At 38.9% G+C, this 27,380-nt stretch overlaps 2 protein-coding genes and 3 long non-coding RNA genes across 7 annotated transcripts in view; 1 reads left to right on the top strand and 4 right to left on the bottom strand.

Annotated features, from left to right (window-relative positions):
* LOC131956659 (protein PTHB1) overlaps window positions 1-4,374 on the bottom strand; it is a 52,654-nt gene extending 48,280 nt beyond the window's left edge. The window contains exon 1 of the mRNA XM_059321194.1: window positions 4,356-4,374. The gene's annotated coding sequence lies outside the window, so the exon portion shown is untranslated. The remainder of the gene's footprint in view (window positions 1-4,355) is intronic.
* On the top strand, window positions 14-22,686 carry LOC131956660 (endoplasmic reticulum resident protein 44). 2 transcript variants are annotated; one of them, XM_059321196.1, is made up of 13 exons: window positions 14-147; window positions 8,120-8,186; window positions 8,424-8,463; window positions 8,556-8,625; window positions 8,776-8,821; window positions 9,224-9,408; window positions 9,664-9,779; window positions 11,763-11,820; window positions 15,425-15,538; window positions 15,723-15,834; window positions 17,148-17,295; window positions 19,038-19,161; window positions 21,738-22,686. In XM_059321196.1, exons 1-13 carry the CDS (start codon window positions 106-108, stop codon window positions 21,870-21,872), a joined length of 1,257 nt encoding a protein of 418 aa, XP_059177179.1. In that variant the 5' UTR covers window positions 14-105; the 3' UTR covers window positions 21,873-22,686. The 2 variants fall into 2 exon arrangements, with proteins under 2 accessions (XP_059177179.1, XP_059177178.1); XM_059321195.1 differs by having other exon boundaries at window positions 21,735-22,686.
* Window positions 22,167-23,368, bottom strand: LOC131956662 (uncharacterized). The gene is made up of 5 exons (XR_009388980.1): window positions 23,314-23,368; window positions 23,186-23,251; window positions 22,380-22,474; window positions 22,256-22,313; window positions 22,167-22,222 (listed from the first exon to the last, which is right to left on the bottom strand). It is a non-coding gene; the product is annotated as an uncharacterized LOC131956662 (long non-coding RNA).
* A 47-nt stretch (window positions 23,369-23,415) lies between these two features.
* On the bottom strand, window positions 23,416-23,854 carry LOC131956664 (uncharacterized). The gene is made up of 3 exons (XR_009388983.1): window positions 23,814-23,854; window positions 23,537-23,751; window positions 23,416-23,474 (listed from the first exon to the last, which is right to left on the bottom strand). It is a non-coding gene; the product is annotated as an uncharacterized LOC131956664 (long non-coding RNA).
* A 1,218-nt stretch (window positions 23,855-25,072) lies between these two features.
* On the bottom strand, window positions 25,073-25,511 carry LOC131956663 (uncharacterized). Of its 2 annotated transcripts, none has more exons than XR_009388982.1 (3): window positions 25,471-25,511; window positions 25,194-25,408; window positions 25,073-25,131 (listed from the first exon to the last, which is right to left on the bottom strand). It is a non-coding gene; the product is annotated as an uncharacterized LOC131956663 (long non-coding RNA). The 2 variants fall into 2 exon arrangements; XR_009388981.1 differs by having other exon boundaries at window positions 25,085-25,131; window positions 25,165-25,408.
* Between the last annotated feature and the right edge of the window lie 1,869 nt (window positions 25,512-27,380).

The raw sequence follows: 27,380 nt of genomic DNA, 5'->3' as shown, positions 1-27,380 counted from the left end.
TACACGCAGACACTCGCCATGTTTATTATTATCCATCCGGTTTGTAGACTGCTGTTCGCCGAATCTTCAAATTTCGGATACTGCTGCTAAGCAACAATTTCCAACATGCACAAAGTGTCTTTATTAGGCGAAACTTTAGTGCTAGTGGTAAAAATTTCCATTATTTTAAACGGTTTCACAATTACACCAATTAGAATCTAGATCTAGAAATCTAGATTCTATCGTCTTCCTCCGAAAGTGAGCCGGTAGTCTAGCACTGGATTAGCTACTCTACTGAACTGTACTCTGCACTGTTACTCACTGTAGCTAGCTAATCTAGATCACTAGTCTAGACTCAAGAGTAGATTTTATAATTTAATTTTTGACTAAAATTTTCTGTCACTTATCCATATTGCTTACGGGTTAATTTTAGACCAAATTTAATTGTCTAGCTTACTCAAGGGCTGAGAAAAAAAATCGGTAATCTATCGTTTTGGGTACGTAAAATGGCCCGCGGCTATTAATGTACGAAAACGTTACCTCATTGTCAAGGCTGTAATAGAAGTATATTGTGATATGTTTGTGTCAAATATTATAGATAAATGAATAATAAACCTAAATCAATGGCTAAATATATCAATATAGGCCCGAAATTAACTTTAAACAGCAGTGTCTGCAAGCAAGATTTGCTATATAAACAGCAGCCATTTGTAAAATAGAGTGACTTCCGCCTGAATCTTGCGCTATAAGTCTATAAAAATAAAACTTTAACAAGATGGCTGCTACAGTAAATGAGCATGGTTGCATCTGTTGGAAACATCGCTGGTGTTCATTTATTACTGAAAAGTTTTAATTCAATTGTTTAGAAACAGGTACATAAATGAAACAAGGAAACATTTTTGTATTTTTCAAAACATAAATCCTCCTCAAAATATGAAATAATTATTAAAATGTAAGGAGTCACCTGTTTTTCACATTACTAGTTGCGGGCGATTTTACGTACCTAAAACGATAGATTACCAAAAAATCAAAATTACCTAATTCAGTAATTACCAGTCCGTCTCCTTATATAGATCTAATAGTATTACTCGCTAAGTTGGAGGTGTGGTCGTTTGCTAACAACAATATGGCTTCCGGACGCATGACTTCCGACGATTTTTCAGCCAAATTCCAGTGACCTTATACAAATTACTTTTAAAAATGTTTACCGTTGTAAAAATGTTTGCGTTGGAAAATAAAGGCTAAATTTAAAAGTTGGTTTTATTAAAAATACTAGAACTTTTTAAATATCAACCTGAAGAGTACAAAAATGAAATGAAGTCTGTAGAACTATTAGTATAATTAGGTTTATAAGTCTATGTAAAAAGGAATCAAATATTGCTAACCACTTTTTTTATAAACGATGGCTTTTGAATGACAACCAAATTTATTTATTTTTTTAAACCACATGAATGCTATTTGGGGATCACTAGAGAGGAACTCTGGGTGCATGGCCACTTAAAAAGTCTAACCGGATTTGTGGTTTTCTTTAGCTTCAAACATAAGAAGAGTTGTCATGGAGAGGTGTGTTGTGCATGGCAGTGAGTGACGATAAATATTAAATTAAGTAACTTTGTCTAAAACAAACTAAAAACTTCAAAATTGGTGCCTAATGGATTAAATATGGATGTCTATCATTCAGTGGTCATGTTTAAATTTAAAATTGGGTAAATTTTAGATTTAGTGAGAAAATCTATAATATATAACCCTGATATGTCACGCTCCGAATTTTTACGTTTATTTTGAGGGTCCTATCAAATGAAGAACTGCTCATCTCAAAATTTCATAATTTTTCTAATTCTAAACGTTGCTCCTATAATCGCCCAGTTTTCTTAACAGACGGAGAAAATTACTGACACTGTTTAGGGGGTCATTGTGAGTTCAGATCAGTTTAGATATCAGTAGTGTAGGCATATAACATACATCTTAGCATAAATATTGCTTTGAGAGATTGTTGATAACCTCACTTTAGTCGTCCCTAAACCAAGCAAGATGAAAAACTTATTTGGGATCATTTTGAGTTCATATAAGCTTTTATTTTCTAATATCTCGAATGTTTGGTAGCAGGGCCTACTTTTACTGCCACGTATGCGAGATATTAGTTTTCAAGACACAGTTCCTGAGAGTTGTAGACTATCTACATTAAGCTATTTTTTACTACATTTAGCTATTATATAATCTTAGGACTGATATAAAATTAAATTACGTTTAAAAAAGAGAAAAAAGAATAAATTTTTACATGTGATAAAGTAACAAATCTTAAATACAGTATTTCAGGCTGTTTTGAACTTGTAGTATTCAAATAATGAAAACAAGTTATTCATTTAAATTTTAATGCTGCATCATCATAATTTTATTAATATGTGAATTGATTTTTATAATTTGAATAACAAAAAAATATCTAGATTCTAATTAATCAAGAAAATACATCCAAAATTGCTTGGCCAGAGAAATTTCACACTATAGGCCATATCTAATAGACCTTACACGTCCCGTTCGCCATGGCATTTTTCAGGAATGATATCGAGGTATTTAAAGCAAGATCTTCAGATACCGTATGGAATTGCAAGAAAAAAAATGAAAACATAAAAGATATATTCAACATCCTAAAAGCATTATCGTGTTAAGAAATAAAATGCTGGATCTGAACAGTTGCCTGGTCCGAATAGAAGCAGATTAAATAACATCAAATTAACCCTCTCAATCCCAGCCACTCCAAAATGTAATACACCGGTTGGTTCAGGAAAAAATTATAGCAACTTTATCTTGCACTATACATTCAAGAAACAAAGTGTATTGTATTAAGTACTGATTGCTCCCCACGAAAGATTATCTTTGGAAAGTATCATCAACATTTATTGTAGTGCATGGTCCTACATGTTCAACAAAATCATGAAGCTGTACCTCAGTCAAAATTGTCGACCAGTCTCGATCACTATCTTTATTGAATTGTTTATTCGTTCTTGGCCTAGTGCCATCATCATCAATACTAGAACTAGCATTATCTTCATCACTAAAAATACACATTGCCACTTTCTTTATAATTTATTAATTCATCAGACTCTTCATCATTAACATACTAATCAATATCCTCATCCAAATGAGAGAGTTCAGCGCCATGATTTATCAAACTTGTTAGAAAATTGAAAGCCATTCTAAAACTACGATATCTCCGGCATGGATCAGTATTATTTTTATTAAATTTGTTAGTAATCTCACCTAGCCTCGTCTAGTCTCTCAGACGTGAGATTTCATTTTTATAGGCTACAGTTCAGTTGCTATTTATCAACGCCTGAGCCGTGTATTTTGCGGCCGGATTTGGCAGTTGCAGGATTGACATGGTAACTGCTGTTACGGGATTGAATGGGTTAAAACAGTATAAGCAATCTCATTTGAATGGTAGGGTGAGGGGGTATATACTCTTTGAAAAAAATCTACAGTGGTTTTGGCCTTGGATGACGTTGGTGCACGCTGGCTTATAATTAAAATGTGTTTCAAATCTGCATTTAAATAAATAAATTCAAACGCCTACCTCCTTCAGTAGACCTATTAGGCCACTTGCATGGTAACACATCTACATTTTTTTTAGATTTTGTAATGAGTGGCCTAGGCCCCCTCGCTAGAATAAAGGACTGTACTCAATAACAATGAAAATAATGAAATGCCTGCTTCAAACTGTTGATCTACTGTATTCTTACTACTGTAAATCTGTAATTATATCTTGCTTAAATAACCCCACCCTCAACCCCTTGCTTAGTTGAATATAAAATTACACTTTAAACGCTGTTAGGATTGTAATTGTGAGCCAACAAATAAATCCCTAAAAATGAAGCTAAAATTTTCTCAGCTAAAACTAAAAGAAATACAATTTACTTTTAAAAAAAAAAAAATACCATTGAACTGCCAGGTTTTTTAACAGAATTATTTAAGTCTTTTAATCAGTGTGTGCGTTTAATATGGTGTTCTGTTGACTAATAATGTATATAATTTGGTTTTTCTAATTGGAATTGTTAACCTATGTTTTTTTAAATGTGTCGGATTTTAGCTATTTAGTTATTTCTTTGCTTTGTCATTAAACGTAAAGTAAAGCATATTGCGTTTTGACCAATAACTATTTTTTCAAATACTTTTCTCAAACCAGTATGTATAACATAAAAATATATAGGCCTATAATCCATGTGTAACGGTTACTGTTAGTTATCAGAGATTGAAAAAATACACTGACTAGATGAATACAGAGTTATATAAATGCATATTATAAAAACACTCAAATCAGCATTCTAGATAGGGCCATTACAACTTTCAAAATGAGTTTTAAACAAAAAGAGTTCACTTACCTTGTCTGTTTTTGGCCATAGATTCTGCATTTGAATGTTTTATACCAGGGGTCTCCAAACTTTTCAGCCCCAGGGCCGCACTAACTATAAAATATCAGGTCGGGGGCCAGAGTTTCTTCTAGGAAGTTCTTCGAGTTGGCGAAACTGCAGCTGAAGGTCCTTGATGATCTCATATGCAAATGATTCAGCTGTTGATTTAGCCATGAAGACCTTGCACTGCTGAAAGTGTGTCAAGTTTTTGACCTGTACTTGTTCCAAAAACAAGACCCGTTTGGATCTGAAGGCCTTTATGTGGGTGTATAGAACAGAAACTAGATTTTACTTTCCTTGTAGTTTTAGGTTCAGAAAATTTAAATGACTAGTTATGAATGCAGCAAAGGTCAATTTCTATACCCACTCTTCATCAGACATTAATGGTTGTGTCTTGCCTTTACTTTCCAGTAAGGTGCCTATTTCCCTGCTTAACTTAAATACTCTGCTCAAAACTTTCCCACAATTTAGCCATCTTACTGTTGTATAATATGGTAAATGCTGCGTTTCTGTGTTTGTATCTTTCAACATGTCTCTGAACTATCTATGGTTGAGCCCATGTGGCTTTATTAAATTCACCATCTTCACCACAGGATTCAGTACACTGCTAATGTCCATATATTAAGCAAACAAAGCTTGCTGGTGAATAATACAGTATAGGAACACTGGTTGTAAAATGTTTTTCTCATTCGAGTGTCCAACTAAGCCTTTCTTTATGCCACTCATGTCCTTTTCTCCATCAACAGTCAGGTAACTAAGGCTAGTCCAGTCCAAGTTTAAATCGCATTTTTTAAAACTCATTGAATATACCCTCTCCGGTAAAAGTGGCATACATGCTATGTAGGGAAGCCAGCTCTTGTGAAATGTTCATGTCTTTATTCACACCTCTAATGAACACAAGCAATTGAGAGGTGGAGCAGCTGTCCAGCGACTAATCCATTGCAATTGAAACATGGCGTAACTTGTTGCATTTTTCGCTATTTGAGATACAATGTTTTCACCAATTTCTACAACACGGCGGGCAATGGTAGTTGCACCAAAAGATACATTTTCAAATTGTTTTGATTTTTTTTGGCAAAGTTCCTCAGCCACCTGCAACAAAAATCTTTTCCGTGGACAAAAAGATCTCCGCGGGCCGGATGAGAGGACCTCGCGGGCCGCATCCGGCCCGCGGGCCGTAGTTTGGAGACCCCTGTTTTATACAAAACTACTGGGCGTCTGCTTGTCGGGTCTGTGTCCACTCAATTCTTTTATCCCCCCAGTTGTAACACAATATAACAAATATAACAATAATAGTATGATATTAAGGATATGAAGTATATTGTCACCATGTAGAGTTTATAAGTAAAAGTGCTGGCTGACTGTTATGGTTGGCTAGGGTGCTGGGTGACTGTTTTGGTTGGCTAGGGTGCTGGGTGACTGTTTTGGTTGGCTAGGGTACTGGCTGACTGTTTTGGTTGGCTAGGGTGCTGGGTGACTGTTTTGGTTGGCTAGGGTGCTGGCTGACTGTTTTGGTTGGCTAGGGTGCAGGCATACTTTGTTGGGTCAAATTTACATCTCAACTTATTACAATTTTATATTGAAATACTGCATAAATAAAACTCATGTTTGATCATAACCCCCCCCCCCCCATCCTCAAACATAACCCCCTATGTACACAAGTAACAAGCAGGTCAAATTACATAGTTAACTCAAGAAATTCATGTTGAGACTGTAGTGAAAATTGTTACTGCTATAAAACAGTTGTGTATATCACATACATCCCAACAAAAGGAAGGCTAAATTTTTAAAAAAAGGCTGATGGCTTATAATCACAGCTGTGTATTGCTATCTTTTGTTTGTTGTTGTACGCCCTCTTCTCTACATTAAGGGGGTGGGGGGCTGCATGTAAGCTTGAGTATATGGTATGTGGAGAGCTGGTCACAGCAATCGATAGCAAATTATTATCTTAGCTATTGTTTGTTAGACGAGACAGAAAATCATTAACAATTACCACACCTGTTTAAACTAGTACATCCCACATACCATCCTCAATTCTTTTTTTTTTTTTTTTTTTTTACTTCTAATGTAGAAATGGATTTGCTTGTCCATATTATTTTCAAATTGTATTTAAATTAATGCTTTTTTTTTAATAAAGTATTATTTTTTAATGTCATAGGGTTTAAAAAAATTTTATATTTTAAAACCATATCATTTCTATCAGTTGTATAGCACAATTCCAAAGGAAGTGCCATCAGAACCATTATATAAGTATATACAAGAAAGTTTAAGTGAGCTCTATCTGTGATCAAATGATCAATATTTATTTTAAAGAAGTTAATTTCATAAATAATTGTTAAACAGCAATTTTAGTTTTGAAAGAACTATAATACCAACCTGTACATGGCACTACAACATGTACATGGCACTACAACATGTACATGGCACTACAACCTGTACATGGCACTACAATACCAACCTGTACATGACACTACAATACCAACCTGTACATGGCACTACAATGCCAATCTGTACATGGCACTACAACATGTACATGGCACTACAACATGTACATGGCACTACAACCTGTACATGGCACTACAACCTGTACATGGCACTACAATACCAACCTGTACATGGCACTACAATACCAACCTGTACATGGCACTACAATACCAACCTGTACATGGCACTACAACCTGTACATGGCACTACAATACCAACCTGTACATGGCACTACAATACCAACCTGTACATGACACTACAATACCAACCTGTACATGGCACTACAATGCCAATCTGTACATGGCACTACAACATGTACATGGCACTACAACCTGTACATGGCACTACAACCTGTACATGGCACTACAACCTGTACATGGCACTACAATACCAACCTGTACATGGCACTACAATACCAACCTGTACATGGCACTACAATACCAACCTGTACATGGCACTACAACATGTACATGGCACTACAACATGTACATGGCACTACAACCTGTACATGGCACTACAATACCAACCTGTACATGACACTACAATACCAACCTGTACATGGCACTACAATGCCAATCTGTACATGGCACTACAACATGTACATGGCACTACAACATGTACATGGCACTACAACCTGTACATGGCACTACAATACCAACCTGTACATGGCACTACAATACCAACCTGTACATGACACTACAATACCAACCTGTACATGACACTACAATACCAACCTGTACATGGCACTACAATGCCAATCTGTACATGGCACTACAACATGTACATGGCACTACAACATGTACATGGCACTACAACCTGTACATGGCACTACAATACCAACCTGTACATGGCACTACAATACCAACCTGTACATGACACTACAATACCAACCTGTACATGGCACTACAATGCCAACCTGTACATGGCACTACAACCTGTACATGGCACTACATGTATATGGCACTACAATACCAACCTGTACATCGCACTACAATGCCAACCTGTACATGGCACTACAACCTGTATATGGCACTACAATACCAACTTGTACATGGCACTACAACCTGTACATGGCACTACAATACCAACCTGTACATGGCACTACAATACCAACCTGTACATGACACTACAATACCAACCTGTACATGGCACTACAACCTGTACATGGCACTACAATACCAACCTGTACATTCATAATTACTAACCCATACCAGACAATGCATGTGTAAGAATTTTTTTTCCTTTCACAGGTTGTGTTGAGTGTTGCATATGGAGAGGTTATATCATTAAATGACCAAAACATAGACAATGTTTTAGGTAAGTCACCTCTATCATTAAATGACCAAAACATAGACAATGTTTTAGGTAAGTCACCTCTACCATTAAATGACCAAAACATAGACAATGTTTTAGGTAAGTCACCTCTATCATTAAATGACCAAAACATAGACAATGTTTTAGGTAAGTCACCTCTACCATTACTACATAAAACTAGTAGCATTTAGCAAAAGTATTTGAGCAATGAATGAATTGAGTGAACTCTTCCCCCCACAGGTAGCAGTGATATAGCTATAGTCAATTTCTATGCTGACTGGTAAGTAGTTTTCTTAGCACTTGGCTTGGTGTGACTTGAGTATAGACTACCAGTAAATAAATAAGGCAGCTCATAGAACTCAATGATTTCAGGTGTCGCTTTAGTCAAATACTGGCTCCAACTTTTGAAGAGGCTGGGAAAAAAATTCAGGAAGAATCTACAGTAAGTTCTCTCTTTGTTGTTAGGTTTCTGTATATCTTATGTATTGTTGTAAGACAGATTAAAGTTTTATTCTCAGACATTAGGCCCCCTAAGTTAACAATGATACAACCTGTGATTGATTTGACTAATTAGACAAACTTGATCTTGCAGGTACCAGGTCGCATTGTGTTTGCCAAAGTAGACTGTGACAGGGAAAGTAGGTTTCACTTCATTTTAAACATTGAGTTGGTCAAACTTTACACATTCAATGCTCCAACATCCCCTGCTTGACACCTTCAGTTGTTTAACTTTATGCCCTTCACACATCTACTTTACATGATATTGTTGGAAAAAAAATCATTGTAGATCTGTCTTGCTAGGTGACACAGCTACAGTGAATGTTAAAAGAGGGTTTTTAATGTATGGAAGTAAGGTTAAATTAATGGAAATAAACAGGAACCCTCAACCCTATCATCACACACACAGCAAATTCTCCCCCACCCTAAATTTCATGCGGCCAGTTACATTTCTCTCAGTTTAATTTTATTTAGTTCCCATATTGGCTTATGCCTATCTACATGTTTCAAACCTAACTGTTATTTCCAACTGGTTTGTACAGCAAATATTGCGACAAAATATCGCATTAACAAGTACCCAACATTGAAGCTATTCAGGGGAGGTAACATTGTCAAGAAGGAATACAGAGGCCAGAGATCAGTGGAAGCAATGGTACAGTTTGCTCAAGAACAAGCCAAAGACCCAGTCATAGAAGTGGAACAACTTTCCAACCTTGAGGATATTGATGTGAGTTCTTCTCTCCTTACTATGCTCTTTTTTTTATTTTTTACAATTCGACTCCAAAAATGTTTGATTTGTCCTCAGACAAAAAAAAGACATCATTTTTTTTAATTTGAGTCCAAATATTTGATTTGTCCTCAGACAAAAAAAAGACACATCATTTTTTTTTAATTTGAGTCCAAATATTTGATTTGTCCTCAGACAAAAAAAAGACACATCATTTTTTTTTAATTTGAGTCCAAATATTTGATTTTTCCTCAGACAAAAAAAAGACACATCATTGGCTACTTTGAGAGTAAAATATCAGACAACTACAGGGTGTTTGCCCGTGTGGCAAATGTGTTGAGAGATGACTGCCAGTTCCATGCTGCTTTGGGGTGAGTTCAAGCATTCACCTGCACTGTCAAGCAGTCACCTGTACTGTCTAACTAATTGTAGCTCATTTAAATACAGGGTTCATGCGGACTCATGAAATTACAGGATGTCCTGGAATTCTCCCAGAATTTTTTGAAATTTTGTAAGATGTCCTGAAATTTTACTCATATCAATAATTTTACCGTATATTTTTATGTGCGTAAGATCTAGATCTATAGGTAATCAGATCTGACCACCCCAGTAAAAAAATTTTGCTTTGTCGATTCTGCGCGTACAAAGCAAAAGTTTTAAAATATAGACCTATAGATCTAGCTGTCTTTTATCTGTGGGTTTAGTTTAATTCTTTTCTCACTTCTATGAGTGCGGCTCAGTTTGATAGGCCTGAAGTTCTTTTTTTTTTTTTAATTAAAAGTTTCAAGTAAGCCCAAATCTAGTTTTTGCCCAGCTAATTTGAATCAATAGTCCGATAGGCCCTAGATCTACTTTCTATTTACATGCTTGTTGTAATACTACCACCCTCCCATCCCATATCTCATTTTTGTTCTCACGGCAGGGTGGGGGGAGGGGAAGATTGCTGGTTGTAATGTTAACTCTGTGACCTCTAGTGATGTCATCAGGATTCTCAAGTAGCATTTTTGTACCCCATGACGTATTCTACAGGCCAACTGTAAGCTTAGATTAACTCAAAATGAACCCACGCTGGGGGAAAAAATACGTTACCGCCAATTTAAAAAAAAAAATGAGGTAAATTCTGTTTTTGGCAGAAATGTTTTATATTTTCAAGTATTATTTCCAAAATACGGTTTATTTCTAGTAGGACCTATCTAAACTACTCAGATTGATCTACTTGTTCATTAAGTGATAAAAAGTTAAAATTACAGTTAGGCTATTTACTGTTAAAGATTTCCATTTAAATCATGATACCATGTCCATTTTTAAAAGATAAGACATGGTTTCAGCTGTTCTGTTTGTTTATGATTGACATTGTTAGTATGGAGGCTGACATTGGTGAGGTGGAGAGTGGTTAAGTCACTTAACACTGGGATATGGTTACTCACACAATTTCATTGAATTAAAAACAATATAGTGCAAACATAATTGATTAACATTTTAAATTAGTTTATTGCTGACATTTTTTCTTATATTTTTAAAATTGTGTAATTAAGCTTTCATTTTTTCTTTGGGGAGGGGGTGAGGCAATATAAAAAAGAAAGCTGTTATTAGAACTGGTGCTAAGGAGGGTGTAAAAACAGGCTTAATTTATGGACAGTGAGTCATTGTATCAGAAAAGTGTCAAATTTTGATATTCAATCTACTCGGGGGGGGGGGGGGGGGGGCCTTCATCGCTGAACCAAAATTGGTAGAGAGAAAAAGATGTTAAAAAAAGCTCATTTTATGCTGTAGTATTGAGTTATACACAGTCAAATTTTAGAAACTAAACGGCTTCAAGACTCTATTCACAGATTTAACTTTTCTGAATAGTGTGACACAAAGTAAATATAAAAATTGTTACAGGATAGTGACTGGTAAAAAGTGCCACCAAATTTTCCAGTTAGGGGGGGGGGGGGGGGGAGGTGGCAATTTTATGAATAACAATTCATAAAAGGGAGGGGTGGGGCGCAAAATTGAATCTACTTTAACTGACCAGCTAAATGGTTTAGAAACAGTTACTTTTAAAAAAATTACAAATGTTATGCTTCAGAGCATTTTATAAAGACCTATCCTATGTGAGAAATGTCAAACTTCCTTCCATTCAGCACGTGGTGAGTCGCTAAATTATGTCCTGAAATTTTGGTTTTTCTCATGAAAAACTCATGGAATTCTCCTGGAATTTTAAGTTCACTTTGGTGTAGGAACCCTGTGAAAATAAAACAAGACCATCTGTACTGTCTAACTAATTGTAGCTCATTTAAATAAGACCATCTCTACCAAGTAATAAATTAACCACATTTAAATAAATCACCTGCACTTTTTTTTTTCTGTAGACCTGTATCAATGTCAGAGAGAACATCTGGTGATCACATCAGTGCTCGACCATCCAATGTAAGTCATGTCAGTGTTAGACCACCCAAGTCATGTCAGTGTTAGACCACCCAATGTAAGTCATGTCAGTGTTAGACCATCCAATGTAAGTCATGTCAGTGTTAGACCATCCAATGTAAGTCATGTCAGTGTTAGACCATCCAATGTAAGTCATGTCAGTGTTAGACCACCCAATGTATGTCATGTCAGTGTTAGACCATCCAATGTAAGTCATATCAGTGTTAGACCATCCAATGTAAGTCATGTCAGTGTTAGACCACCCAATGTAAGTCATGTCAGTGTTAGACCACCCAATGTAAGTCATGTCAGTGTTAGACCATCCAATGTAAGTCATGTCAGTGTTAGACCACCCAATGTAAGTCATGTCAGTGTTAGACCACCCAATGTAAGTCATGTCAGTGTTAGACCATCCAATGTAAGTCATGTCAGTGTTAGACCATCCAATGTAAGTCATGTCAGTGTTAGACCATCCAATGTAAGTCATGTCAGTTTTAGACCACCCAAGTCATGTCAGTGTTAGACCACCCAAGTCATGTCAGTGTTAGACCACCCAAGTCATGTCAGTGTTAGACCACCCAAGTCATGTCAGTGTTAGACCACCCAAGTCATGTCAGTGTTAGACCACCCAAGTCATGTCAGTGTTAGACCACCCAAGTCATGTCAGTGTTAGACCACCCAAGTCATGTCAGTGTTAGACCACCCAAGTCATGTCAGTGTTAGACCACCCAAGTCATGTCAGTGTTAGACCACCCAATGTAAGTCATGTCAGTGTTAGACCACCCAATGTAAGTCATGTCAGTGTTAGACCACCCAATGTAAGTCATGTCAGTGTTAGACCATCCAATGTAAGTCATGTCAGTGTTAGACCATCCAATGTAAGTCATGTCAGTGTTAGACCATCCAATGTAAGTCATGTCAGTTTTAGACCACCCAAGTCATGTCAGTGTTAGACCACCCAAGTCATGTCAGTGTTAGACCACCCAAGTCATGTCAGTGTTAGACCACCCAAGTCATGTCAGTGTTAGACCACCCAAGTCATGTCAGTGTTAGACCACCCAAGTCATGTCAGTGTTAGACCACCCAAGTCATGTCAGTGTTAGACCACCCAAGTCATGTCAGTGTTAGACCATGTAAGTCATGTCAGTGTTAGACCACCCAATGTAAGTCATGTCAGTGTTAGACCACCCAATGTAAGTCATGTCAGTGTTAGACCACCCAATGTAAGTCATGTCAGTTTTAGACCACCCAAGTCATGTCAGTGTTAGACCACCCAAGTCATGTCAGTGTTAGACCACCCAAGTCATGTCAGTGTTAGACCACCCAAGTCATGTCAGTGTTAGACCACCCAAGTCATGTCAGTGTTAGACCACCCAAGTCATGTCAGTGTTAGACCACCCAAGTCATGTCAGTGTTAGACCACCCAAGTCATGTCAGTGTTAGACCACCCAAGTCATGTCAGTGTTAGACCACCCAAGTCATGTCAGTGTTAGACCACCCAAGTCATGTCAGTGTTAGACCACCCAAGTCATGTCAGTGTTAGACCACCCAAGTCATGTCAGTGTTAGACCACCCAAGTCATGTCAGTGTTAGACCACCCAAGTCATGTCAGTGTTAGACCACCCAAGTCATGTCAGTGTTAGACCACCCAAGTCATGTCAGTGTTAGACCACCCAAGTCATGTCAGTGTTAGACCACCCAAGTCATGTCAGTGTTAGACCACCCAATGTAAGTCATGTCAGTGTTAGACCATCCAATGTAAGTCATGTCAGTTTTAGACCACCCAAGTCATGTCAGTGTTAGACCACCCAAGTCATGTCAGTGTTAGACCACCCAAGTCATGTCAGTGTTAGACCACCCAAGTCATGTCAGTGTTAGACCACCCAAGTCATGTCAGTGTTAGACCACCCAAGTCATGTCAGTGTTAGACCACCCAAGTCATGTCAGTGTTAGATCACCCAAGTCATGTCAGTGTTAGACCACCCAAGTCATGTCAGTGTTAGACCACCCAAGTCATGTCAGTGTTAGACCACCCAAGTCATGTCAGTGTTAGACCACCCAAGTCATGTCAGTGTTAGACCACCCAAGTCATGTCAGTGTTAGACCACCCAAGTCATGTCAGTGTTAGACCACCCAAGTCATGTCAGTGTTAGACCACCCAAGTCATGTCAGTGTTAGACCACCCAAGTCATGTCAGTGTTAGACCACCCAATGTAAGTCATGTCAGTGTTAGACCACCCAATGTAAGTCATGTCAGTGTTAGACCACCCAATGTAAGTCATGTCAGTTTTAGACCACCCAAGTCATGTCAGTGTTAGACCACCCAAGTCATGTCAGTGTTAGACCACCCAAGTCATGTCAGTGTTAGACCACCCAAGTCATGTCAGTGTTAGACCACCCAAGTCATGTCAGTGTTAGACCACCCAAGTCATGTCAGTGTTAGACCACCCAAGTCATGTCAGTGTTAGACCACCCAAGTCATGTCAGTGTTAGACCACCCAAGTCATGTCAGTGTTAGACCACCCAAGTCATGTCAGTGTTAGACCACCCAAGTCATGTCAGTGTTAGACCACCCAAGTCATGTCAGTGTTAGACCACCCAAGTCATGTCAGTGTTAGACCACCCAAGTCATGTCAGTGTTAGACCACCCAAGTCATGTCAGTGTTAGACCACCCAAGTCATGTCAGTGTTAGACCACCCAAGTCATGTCAGTGTTAGACCACCCAAGTCATGTCAGTGTTAGACCACCTAAGTCATGTCAGTGTTAGACCACCCAAGTCATGTCAGTGTTAGACCACCCAATGTAAGTCATGTCAGTGTTAGACCACCCAATGTAAGTCATGTCAGTGTTAGACCACCCAATGTAAGTCATGTCAGTGTTAGACCACCCAAGTCATGTCAGTGTTAGACCACCCAAGTCATGTCAGTGTTAGACCACCCAAGTCATGTCAGTGTTAGACCACCCAAGTCATGTCAGTGTTAGACCACCCAAGTCATGTCAGTGTTAGACCACCCAAGTCATGTCAGTGTTAGACCACCCAAGTCATGTCAGTGTTAGACCACCCAAGTCATGTCAGTGTTAGACCACCCAAGTCATGTCAGTGTTAGACCACCCAAGTCATGTCAGTGTTAGACCACCCAAGTCATGTCAGTGTTAGACCACCCAAGTCATGTCAGTGTTAGACCACCCAAGTCATGTCAGTGTTAGACCACCCAAGTCATGTCAGTGTTAGACCACCCAAGTCATGTCAGTGTTAGACCACCCAAGTCATGTCAGTGTTAGACCACCCAAGTCATGTCAGTGTTAGACCACCCAAGTCATGTCAGTGTTAGACCACCCAAGTCATGTCAGTGTTAGACCACCCAAGTCATGTCAGTGTTAGACCACCCAAGTCATGTCAGTGTTAGACCACCCAAGTCATGTCAGTGTTAGACCACCCAAGTCATGTCAGTGTTAGACCACCCAAGTCATGTCAGTGTTAGACCACCCAAGTCATGTCAGTGTTAGACCACCCAATGTAAGTCATGTCAGTGTTAGACCACCCAAGTCATGTCAGTTTTAGACCACCCAATGTACACCTAATTTGTGCATGTGTTCTTGTTTTAGACAAAAGATGATGTGCCCTACACTGGCCCACTTAACAGCTATGATGTACTATACCAGTGGGTCACAGAAAAATGTACCCCTCTAGTCAGGGAAATCACATTTGAAAATGCAGAGGTCAGCTAATTTTCTTTTCTTTTTGCTTTTCTTGATCCCTTCTCCTAGGTAGATTAAATGAGAAAATCATAGCTTTGTTGATGGCACATGTAAAAACAAAGAGATCATACAAATGAGAAGATGATTGTAATTGAGTTTGGTTTTGCTATTTGTTCTACTATATGTGAAACTTTCTGATTGTCAGGAGTTAACTGAAGAAGGCCTGCCTTTCTTGATATTGTTCCACCACCCTGATGATACAGCTACAGTGGAAAGTTTTAACAAAGTTGTTGCTGAACAAGTCATGCATGAAAAAGGTGGGTTTGGACCAGATTGTATCAGTAGTTTAACAAACTCAATATAAGAAGGGTTTGGACCAGATTGTATCAGTAGTTTAACCAACTCAATATAAGAAGGGTTTGGACCAGATTGTATCAGTAGTTTAACCAACTCAATATAAGAAGGGTTTGGACCAGATTGTATCAGTAGTTTAACCAACTCAATATAAGAAGGGTTTGGACCAGATTGTATCAGTAGTTTAACCAACTCAATATAAGAAGGGTGGGTTTGGACCAGATTGTATCAGTAGTTTAACCAACTCAATATAAGAAGGGTTTGGACCAGATTGTATCAGTAGTTTAACCAACTCAATATAAGAAGGGTTTGGACCAGATTGTATCAGTAGTTTCACCAACTCAATATAAGAAGGGTGGGTTTGGACCAGATTGTATCAGTAGTTTAATTCTTTAATTAGGTGTTAACTCATTTTTTTTCTCTATCCACCACACACAATGTGGGTACTAAATTGAAGTTTGTATTTATTGTGTTCCTTTGTATTTCTGAAACTTACAATATCAATTTAAGGAACCAAACTACTAATACTTGTTATATTACAATATCTATTAAAGGAACCAAACTACTAATACTTGTTATATTACAATATCAATTGAAGGAACCAAACTACTAATACTTGTTATATTACAATATCAATTGAAGGAACCAAACTACTAATACTTGTTATATTACAATATCAATTAAAGGAACCAAACTACTAATACTTGTTATATTACAATATCAATTAAAGGAACCAAACTACTAATACTTGTTATATTACAATATCAATTAAAGGAACCAAACTACTAATACTTGTTATATTACAATATCAATTGAAGGAACCAAACTACTAATACTTGTCATATTACAATATCAATTGAAGGAACCAAACTACTAATACTTGTTATATCACTATCAATTGAAGGAACCAAACTACTAATACTTGTTATATTACAATATCAATTGAAGGAACCAAACTACTAATACTTGTTATATTACAATATCAATTGAAGGAACCAAACTACTAATACTTGTCATATTACAATATCTATTAAAGGAACCAATCTACTAATACTTGTTGTATTACAATATCAATTGAAGGAACCAAACTACTAATACTTGTTGTATTACAATATCAATTGAAGGAACCAAACTACTAATACTTGTTGTATTACAATATCTATTAAAGGAACCAAACTACTAATACTTGTTGTATTACAATATCTATTAAAGGAACCATTTGAATCTGATTAAGCTTGACCAGGATGAAGGTTAAATAACGGTTTATTTTTTCCAGTGAACATCAACTTCCTAGTTGCTGATGGCCTCAAGTTTGCCCACCCACTCCACCATCTAGGCAAGTCTACAGATGACCTCCCTATACTGGCCATTGATAGCTTTAGACACATGTACCTTTTTCCACACGATGTCAGGAAAGATCTTAGGTTAGTCACAGATACCTCGTCTGGTCAAACTGGTTAGTGTTGTACCAGGGTTGGTTAGTGTTGTACCAGGGTTGGTTAGTGTTGTACCAAGGTTGGTTAGTGTTGTACCAAGGTTGGTTAGTGTTGTACCAAGGTTGGGTTAGTGTTGTACCAGGGTTGGTTAGTGTTGTACCAAGGTTGGTTAGTGTTGTACCAAGGTTGGGTTAGTGTTGTACCAGGGTTAGTTAGTGTTGTACAAAGGTTGGTTAGTGTTGTACCAGGGTTGGTTAGTGTTGTACCAGGGTTAGTTAGTGTTGTACAAAGGTTGGTTAGTGTTGTACCAGGGTTGGTTAGGGTTGTACCAGGGTTGGTTAGTGTTGTACAAAGGTTGGTTAGTGTTGTACAAAGGTTGGTTAGTGTTGTACCAGGGTTGGTTAGTGTTGTACCAGGGTTGGTTAGTGTTGTGTTGTACAAAGGTTGGTTAGTGTTGTACCAGGGTTAGTTAGTGTTGTACAAAGGTTGGTTAGTGTTGTACCAGGGTTGGTTAGTGTTGTGTTGTACAAAGGTTGGTTAGTGTTGTACAAAGGTTGGTTAGTGTTGTACAAAGGTTGGTTAGTGTTGTACAAAGGTTGGTTAGTGTTGCACCAGGGTTGGTTAGGGTTGTACCAGGGTTGGTTAGTGTTGTGTTGTACAAAGGTTGGTTAGTGTTGTGTTGTACAAAGGTTGGTTAGTGTTGTACCAGGGTTGGTTAGTGTTGTACCAGGGTTGGTTAGTGTTGTACCAGGGTTGGTTAGTGTTGTACCAGGGTTGGTTAGTGTTGTACCAGGGTTGGTTAGTGTTGTGTTGTACTGAGGTTAGTGTTGCACCAGGGTTGGTTAGTGTTGTACCAGGGTTGGTTAGTGTTGTACCAGGGTTGGTTAGTGTTGTACCAGGGTTGGTTAGTGTTGTACCAGGGTTGGTTAGTGTTGTGTTGTACTGAGGTTAGTGTTGCACCAGGGTTGGTTAGTGTTGTGTTGTACAAAGGTTGGTTAGTGTTGTACAAAGGTTGGTTAGTGTTGTACAAAGGTTGGTTAGTGTTGTACAAAGGTTGGTTAGTGTTGCACCAGGGTTGGTTAGGGTTGTACCAGGGTTGGTTAGTGTTGTGTTGTACAAAGGTTGGTTAGTGTTGTACAAAGGTTGGTTAGTGTTGTACCAGGGTTGGTTAGTGTTGTACCAGGGTTGGTTAGTGTTGTACCAGGGTTGGTTAGTGTTGTACCAGGGTTGGTTAGTGTTGTACCAGGGTTGGTTAGTGTTGTGTTGTACTGAGGTTAGTGTTGCACCAGGGTTGGTTAGTGTTGTACCAGGGTTGGTTAGTGTTGTACCAGGGTTGGTTAGTGTTGTACCAGGGTTGGTTAGTGTTGTACCAGGGTTGGTTAGTGTTGTGTTGTACTGAGGTTAGTGTTGCACCAGGGTTGGTTAGTGTTGTGTTGTACAAAGGTTGGTTAGTGTTGTACCAAGGTTGGTTAGTGTTGTACCAGGGTTGGTTAGTGTTGTGTTGTACTGAGGTTAGTGTTGTACCAGGGTTGGTTAGTGTTGTGTTGTACCAGGGTTGGTTAGTGTTGTACCAAGGTTGGGTTAGTGTTGTACCAGAGTTAGTGTTGTGCCAAGGTTGGTTAGTGTTGTGTTGTACCAAGGTTGGTTAGTGTTGCACCAGAGTAGGTTAGTTTTGTACCAAGGTTGTTTAGTGTGTTGGATAGTTTTTGAGATGTGTCTATTGTCCTCAGCACACCTGGCCTGCTGAAGCAGTTTATTGAAGATCTTCACTCTGGCAAACTTCATAGAGAATTTCATCATGGGCCAGACCCTACCACACAAGCAGCTGTAGTCATTCAAGCAGATGATGATACGGTGAGTAGATGAACAGAGGGTTGTGTAAGCACTCTATTTAAAATGATGCTGCACCATCATTGGGGCTGCCTGAATTTAAAATGATGCTACACCATCATTGGGGCTGCCTGAATTTAAAATGATGCTGCACCATCATTGGGGCTGCCTGAATTTAAAATGATGCTGCACCATCATTGGGGCTGCCTGAATTTAAAATGATGCTGCACCATCATTGGGGCTGCCTGAATTTAAAATGATGCTGCACCATCATTGGGGCTGCCTGAATTTAAAATGTCACTGACGCTGTAGCTAACAGCACCAGTCAATTGATAACTGTGTGCTTTGATAAGACAATCATTAGACACGATGTATCACCCAATGTACCAGTCAATTGATAACTGTGTGCTTTGATAAGACAATCATTAGACACGATGTATCACCCAATGTACCAGTCAATTGATAACTGTGTGCTTTGATAAGACAATCATTAGACACGATGTATCACCCAATGTACCAGTCAATTGATAACTGTGTGCTTTGATAAGACAATCATTAGACAAGATGTATCAGCCAATGCACCAGTCAATTGATAACTGTGTGCTTTGATAAGACAATCATTAGACACGATGTATCAGCCAATGAGCTAGCCACTCTGTCACCCACCTTCCCAGCATCTATTTCTAGCAGGTGCTAGTCAACTTTATTGTCTGAGCCTGCAAATAGCCTCAATTTTTTTTTTATTTAAGAAAGTTTAACATTTTTTTTTCCATTTTGTAAGAAATAAAGAGGCAAATTTATTTGGTCTATTTTCCTAAGTGAACATGTACCAGGTATAAAAATATTGTCAGTAACAGACACTACCACTCTATTTTACTCACTATTTGCATGAAAAAGTTTATTGTAGAGAAGGGGTTGGGTGGCTGTGGACTGAACATTTTGATGACATTTGTGTTGTGACTTTGGCTATTATATTAATGACAATGTGGGTTGGTGGAAAAAATTCTGCTGATTAGCATGTTGTCATTGGCTGACAGCTGGCAGGCTGTGAAATATACACTAGATGACAGTATCAGTGTGGCAAGTGCTTACATCTCTGTTTTGGTGGGTGGTTACATCTCTGTTTTGGTGGGTGCTTACATCTCTGTTTTGGTGGGTGCTTACATCTCTGTTTTGGTGGGTGCTTACATCTCTGTTTTGGTGGGTGCTTACATCTCTGTTTTGGTGGGTGCTTACATCTCTGTTTTGGTGGGTGCTTACATCTCTGTTTTGGTGGGTGCTTACATCTCTGTTTTGGTGGGTGCTTACATCTCTGTTTTGGTGGGTGCTTACATCTCTGTTTTGGTGGGTGCTTACATCTCTGTTTTGGTGGATTTTTTGGTCTGTCAATCTATGTGGCTAGCAGCATCTATGACTTTCTGTCACAGATTGAGTTAGTTAAACATGTAACATGTTGAGTCAATGATGACTTTCTGTCACAGATTGAGTTAGTTAAACATATAACATGTTGATTCAATGATGACTTTCTGTCACAGATTGAGTTAGTTAAATATGTAACATGTTGAGTCAATGATGACTTTCTGTCACAGATTGAGTTAGTTAAACATGTAACATGTTGAGTCAATGATGACTTTCTGTCACAGATTGAGTTAGTTAAACATATAACATGTTGATTCAATGATGACTTTCTGTCACAGATTGAGTTAGTTAAACATATAACATGTTGAGTCAATAATTACTTTCTGTCACAGATTGAGTTAGTTAAACATATAACATGTTGAGTCAATGATGACTTTCTGTCACAGATTGAGTTAGTTAAACATATAACATGTTGATTCAATGATGACTTTCTGTCACAGATTGAGTTAGTTAAATATGTAACATGTTGATTCAATGATGACTTTCTGTCACAGATTGAGTTAGTTAAATATGTAACATGTTGATTCAATGATGACTTTCTGTCACAGATTGAGTTAGTTAAACATATAACATGTTGAGTCAATGATGACTTTCTGTCACAGATTGAGTTAAACATGTAACATGTTGAGTCAATGATGACTTTCTGTCACAGATTTAGTTAGTTAAACATGTAACATGTTGAGTCAATGATGACTTTCTGTCACATATTGAGTTAGTTAAACATGTAACATGTTGAGTCAATGATGACTTTCTGTCACAGATTGAGTTAGTTAAACATATATCATGTTGATTCAATGTTGACTTTCTGTCACAGATTGAGTTAAACATGTAACATGTTGAGTCAATGATGACTTTCTGTCACAGATTGAGTTAGTTAAACATATATTATGTTGATTCAATGTTGACTTTCTGTCACAGATTGAGTTAAACATGTAACATGTTGAGTCAATGATGACTTTCTGTCACAGATTGAGTTAAACATGTAACATGTTGAGTCAATGATGACTTTCTGTCACAGATTGAGTTAAACATATAACATGTTGAGTCAATGATGACTTTCTGTCACAGATTGAGTTAGTTAAACATATATCATGTTGATTCAATGATGACTTTCTGTCACAGATTGAGTTAGTTAAACATATAAAATGTTGAGTCAATGTCACTACTTTTTTTTTCAGCAGAAAAACATTCCCAGGGACACAAGTGATGAACCCAGAGAACCTGCACCTCAAAAGATCACATCACCACCAGAGTCCACATTTAAAAAGCTGGCACCTTCACGAAACAGATACACAATATTACGAGATGAGCTGTAAACATATGTAGATGCCTGATCTTAAGCACATATACTGTAACAGTATATTTGATATTTTGTAACAATGACAGTACTAAATGTTGAATGAAATATTTGATTAAGTAAATGTTCTACTATTTATTCTAGTAGGCTGAATGGTTAACAGTTTTAACTTGTAGAACAGAGTTCAAGGTCAAAGTGACCACATATTTACTGCTGTTTGAGGTGACTTCTTAGACATGACCTACTCTGGGCTGACTTGTTAGACATGACCTACTCTGTTTGAGATGACTTGTTAGACATGACCTACTCTGTTTGAGCTGACTTGTTAGACATGACCTACTCTGTTTGAGGTGACTTGTTAGACATGACCTACTCTGTTTGAGCTGACTTGTTAGACATGACCTACTCTGGGCTGACTTGTTAGACATGACCTACTCTGGGCTGACTTGTTAGACATGACCTACTCTGTTTGAGATGACTTGTTAGACATGACCTACTCTGTTTGAGATGACTTGTTAGACATGACCTACTCTGTTTGAGCTGACTTGTTAGACATGACCTACTCTGTTTGAGCTGACTTGTTAGACATGACCTACTCTGGGCTGACTTGTTAGACATGACCTACTCTGGGCTGACTTGTTAGACATGACCTACTCTGGGCTGACTTGTTAGACATGACCTACTCTGTTTGAGGTGACTTGTTAGACATGACCTACTCTGTTTGAGGTGACTTGTTAGACATGACCTACTCTGTTTGAGGTGACTTGTTAGACATGACCTACTCTGGGCTGACTTGTTAGACATGACCTACTCTGGGCTGACTTGTTAGACATGACCTACTTTGGGCTGACTTGTTAGACATGACCTACTCTGTTTGAGGTGACTTGTTAGACATGACCTACTCTGTTTGAGGTGACTTGTTAGACATGACCTACTCTGTTTGAGGTGACTTGTTAGACATGACCTACTCTGGGCTGACTTGTTAGACATGACCTACTCTGGGCTGACTTGTTAGACATGACCTACTCTGGGCTGACTTGTTAGACATGACCTACTCTGTTTGAGCTAACTTGTTAGACATGACCTACTCTGTTTGAGGTGACTTGTTAGACATGACCTACTCTGGGCTGACTTGTTAGACATGACCTACTCTGTTTGAGCTAACTTGTTAGACATGACCTACTCTGTTTGAGGTGACTTGTTAGACATGACCTACTCTGTTTGAGGTGACTTGTTAGACATGACCTACTCTGGGCTGACTTGTTAGACATGACCTACTCTGGGCTGACTTGTTAGACATGACCTACTCTGGGCTGACTTGTTAGACATGACCTACTCTGTTTGAGCTGACTTGTTAGACATGACCTACTCTGTTTGAGGTGACTTGTTAGACATGACCTACTCTGGGCTGACTTGTTAGACATGACCTACTCTGTTTGAGCTAACTTGTTAGACATGACCTACTCTGTTTGAGGTGACTTGTTAGACATGACCTACTCTGGGCTGACTTGTTAGACATGACCTACTCTGTTTGAGCTAACTTGTTAGACATGACCTACTCTGTTTGAGGTGACTTGTTAGACATGACCTACTCTGTTTGAGCTGACTTGTTAGACATGACCTACTCTGTTTGAGGTGACTTGTTAGACATGACCTACTCTGGGCTGACTTGTTAGACATGACCTACTCTGGGCTGACTTGTTAGACATGACCTACTCTGTTTGAGGTGACTTGTTAGACATGACCTACTCTGTTTGAGGTGACTTGTTAGACATGACCTACTCTGTTTGAGGTGACTTGTTAGACATGACCTACTCTGGGCTGACTTGTTAGACATGACCTACTCTGGGCTGACTTGTTAGACATGACCTACTCTGGGCTGACTTGTTAGACATGACCTACTATGTTTGAGCTGACTTGTTAGACATGACCTACTCTGGGCTGACTTGTTAGACATGACCTACTCTGTTTGAGCTAACTTGTTAGACATGACCTACTCTGTTTGAGCTAACTTGTTAGACATGACCTACTCTGGGCTGACTTGTTAGACATGACCTACTATGTTTGGGCTGACTTGTTAGACATGACCTACTATGTTTGGGCTGACTTGTTAGACATGACCTACTCTGGGCTGACTTGTTAGACATGACCTACTCTGTTTGAGCTAACTTGTTAGACATGACCTACTCTGGACTGACTTGTTAGACATGACCTACTATGTTTGGGCTGACTTGTTAGACATGACCTACTATGTTTGGGCTGACTTGTTAGACATGACCTACTCTGGGTTGACTTGTTAGACATGACCTACTATGTTTGGGCTGACTTGTTAGACATGACCTACTCTGTTTGAGCTAACTTGTTAGACATGACCTACTCTGTTTGAGGTGACTTGTTAGACATGACCTACTCTGGGCTGACTTGTTAGACATGACCTACTCTGGGCTGACTTGTTAGACATGACCTACTCTGGGCTGACTTGTTAGACATGACCTACTCTGGGCTGACTTGTTAGACATGACCTACTCTGTTTGAGGTGACTTGTTAGACATGACCTACTCTGTTTGAGGTGACTTGTTAGACATGACCTACTCTGTTTGAGGTGACTTGTTAGACATGACCTACTCTGGGCTGACTTGTTAGACATGACCTACTCTGGGCTGACTTGTTAGACATGACCTACTCTGGGCTGACTTGTTAGACATGACCTACTCTGTTTGAGCTAACTTGTTAGACATGACCTACTCTGTTTGAGGTGACTTGTTAGACATGACCTACTCTGGGCTGACTTGTTAGACATGACCTACTCTGTTTGAGCTAACTTGTTAGACATGACCTACTCTGTTTGAGGTGACTTGTTAGACATGACCTACTCTGTTTGAGGTGACTTGTTAGACATGACCTACTCTGGGCTGACTTGTTAGACATGACCTACTCTGGGCTGACTTGTTAGACATGACCTACTCTGGGCTGACTTGTTAGACATGACCTACTCTGTTTGAGCTGACTTGTTAGACATGACCTACTCTGTTTGAGGTGACTTGTTAGACATGACCTACTCTGGGCTGACTTGTTAGACATGACCTACTCTGTTTGAGCTAACTTGTTAGACATGACCTACTCTGTTTGAGGTGACTTGTTAGACATGACCTACTCTGGGCTGACTTGTTAGACATGACCTACTCTGTTTGAGCTAACTTGTTAGACATGACCTACTCTGTTTGAGGTGACTTGTTAGACATGACCTACTCTGTTTGAGCTGACTTGTTAGACATGACCTACTCTGTTTGAGGTGACTTGTTAGACATGACCTACTCTGGGCTGACTTGTTAGACATGACCTACTCTGGGCTGACTTGTTAGACATGACCTACTCTGTTTGAGGTGACTTGTTAGACATGACCTACTCTGTTTGAGGTGACTTGTTAGACATGACCTACTCTGTTTGAGGTGACTTGTTAGACATGACCTACTCTGGGCTGACTTGTTAGACATGACCTACTCTGGGCTGACTTGTTAGACATGACCTACTCTGGGCTGACTTGTTAGACATGACCTACTATGTTTGAGCTGACTTGTTAGACATGACCTACTCTGGGCTGACTTGTTAGACATGACCTACTCTGTTTGAGCTAACTTGTTAGACATGACCTACTCTGTTTGAGCTAACTTGTTAGACATGACCTACTCTGGGCTGACTTGTTAGACATGACCTACTATGTTTGGGCTGACTTGTTAGACATGACCTACTATGTTTGGGCTGACTTGTTAGACATGACCTACTCTGGGCTGACTTGTTAGACATGACCTACTCTGTTTGAGCTAACTTGTTAGACATTACCTACTCTGGACTGACTTGTTAGACATGACCTACTATGTTTGGGCTGACTTGTTAGACATGACCTACTATGTTTGGGCTGACTTGTTAGACATGACCTACTCTGGGTTGACTTGTTAGACATGACCTACTATGTTTGGGCTGACTTGTTAGACATGACCTACTCTGTTTGAGCTAACTTGTTAGACATGACCTACTCTGTTTGAGGTGACTTGTTAGACATGACCTACTCTGGGCTGACTTGTTAGACATGACCTACTCTGGGCTGACTTGTTAGACATGACCTACTCTGGGCTGACTTGTTAGACATGACCTACTCTGGGCTGACTTGTTAGACATGACCTACTCTGTTTGAGGTGACTTGTTAGACATGACCTACTCTGTTTGAGCTGACTTGTTAGACATGACCTACTCTGTTTGAGCTGACTTGTTAGACATGACCTACTCTGGGCTGACTTGTTAGACATGACCTACTCTGGGCTGACTTGTTAGACATGACCTACTATGTTTGGGCTGACTTGTTAGACATGACCTACTCTGTTTGAGCTGCCTTGTTATCTAGTTATAAAACTGTAACAAATTATTTCAGTATCCAAATATAAAACAGTAGCAGATGATTTGAGTATCTAAATATAAACTAGCATTATCTAAAAATAAAAACTGTAGCTGTATGGTTGGCTTTACGCTCATTATGCTGCATGTGACTACAAAAAGAATCCTTTTCTTTCTGTACATAAATGATTTGTTTACTAATAATCTGCTCCAATTTTTGCTGAATTTTTTAAATGAGGTGGGGGGGGGGGGGGGGTGTTGTCTTTTAAATCTTAATTTTTGTGAACATCATAAATTGATGTGCGTAACATCATAAATTGATGTTGTAACATCATAAATTGATGTTGTAACATCATAAATTGATGTTGTAACATCATAAATTGATGTTGTAACATCACAAATTGATGTTGTAACATCATGAATTGATGTTGTAACATCATGAATTGATGTTGTCTGTCTGTCAACATGAGCTGCTACTAGAGTCTCCCTTTCTCTCCTGTGTCCGTGTTGTATGGTTCTACAGCTATGTCTGAGTCATATGGTTCCAAAGCTATGTTGTATGGTTTCACAGCTATGTCTGAGTCGTATGGTTCCACAGCTATGTCTGAGTCGTATGGTTCTACAGCTTTGTCTGAGTTGTATGGTTCCACAGCTATGTCTGAGTCGTATGGTTCCACAGCTATGTCTGAGTTGTATGGTTCCACAGCTATGTCTGAGTCGTATGGTTCCACAGCTATGTCTGAGTCGTATGGTTCCACAGCTATGTCTGAGTCGTATGGTTCCACAGCTATGTCTGAGTCGTATGGTTCCACAGCTATGTCTGAGTCGTATGGTTCCACAGCTATGTCTGAGTTGTATGGTTCCACAGCTATGTCTGAGTCGTATGGTTCCACAGCTATGTCTGAGTCGTATGGTTCCACAGCTATGTCTGAGTCGTATGGTTCCACAGCTATGTCCCTGTCATATGGTTCCACAGCTATGTCCCTGTCATATGGTTCCACAGCTATGTCTGAGTCGTATGGTTCCACAGCTATGTCTGAGTCGTATGGTTCCACAGCTATGTCTGAGTCGTATGGTTCCACAGCTATGTCCCTGTCATATGGTTCCACAGCTATGTCTGAGTCGTATGGTTCCACAG

Source organism: Physella acuta, unplaced genomic scaffold (genome assembly GCF_028476545.2).
Source record: "Physella acuta isolate Inbredline_101_S28 unplaced genomic scaffold, ASM2847654v3 ptg001167l, whole genome shotgun sequence".
NCBI lineage: Eukaryota > Metazoa > Mollusca > Gastropoda > Physidae > Physella > Physella acuta.
The sequence above is the reverse complement of the archived record's forward strand: the minus strand, read 5'-3'. Positions and strand labels throughout refer to the sequence as shown.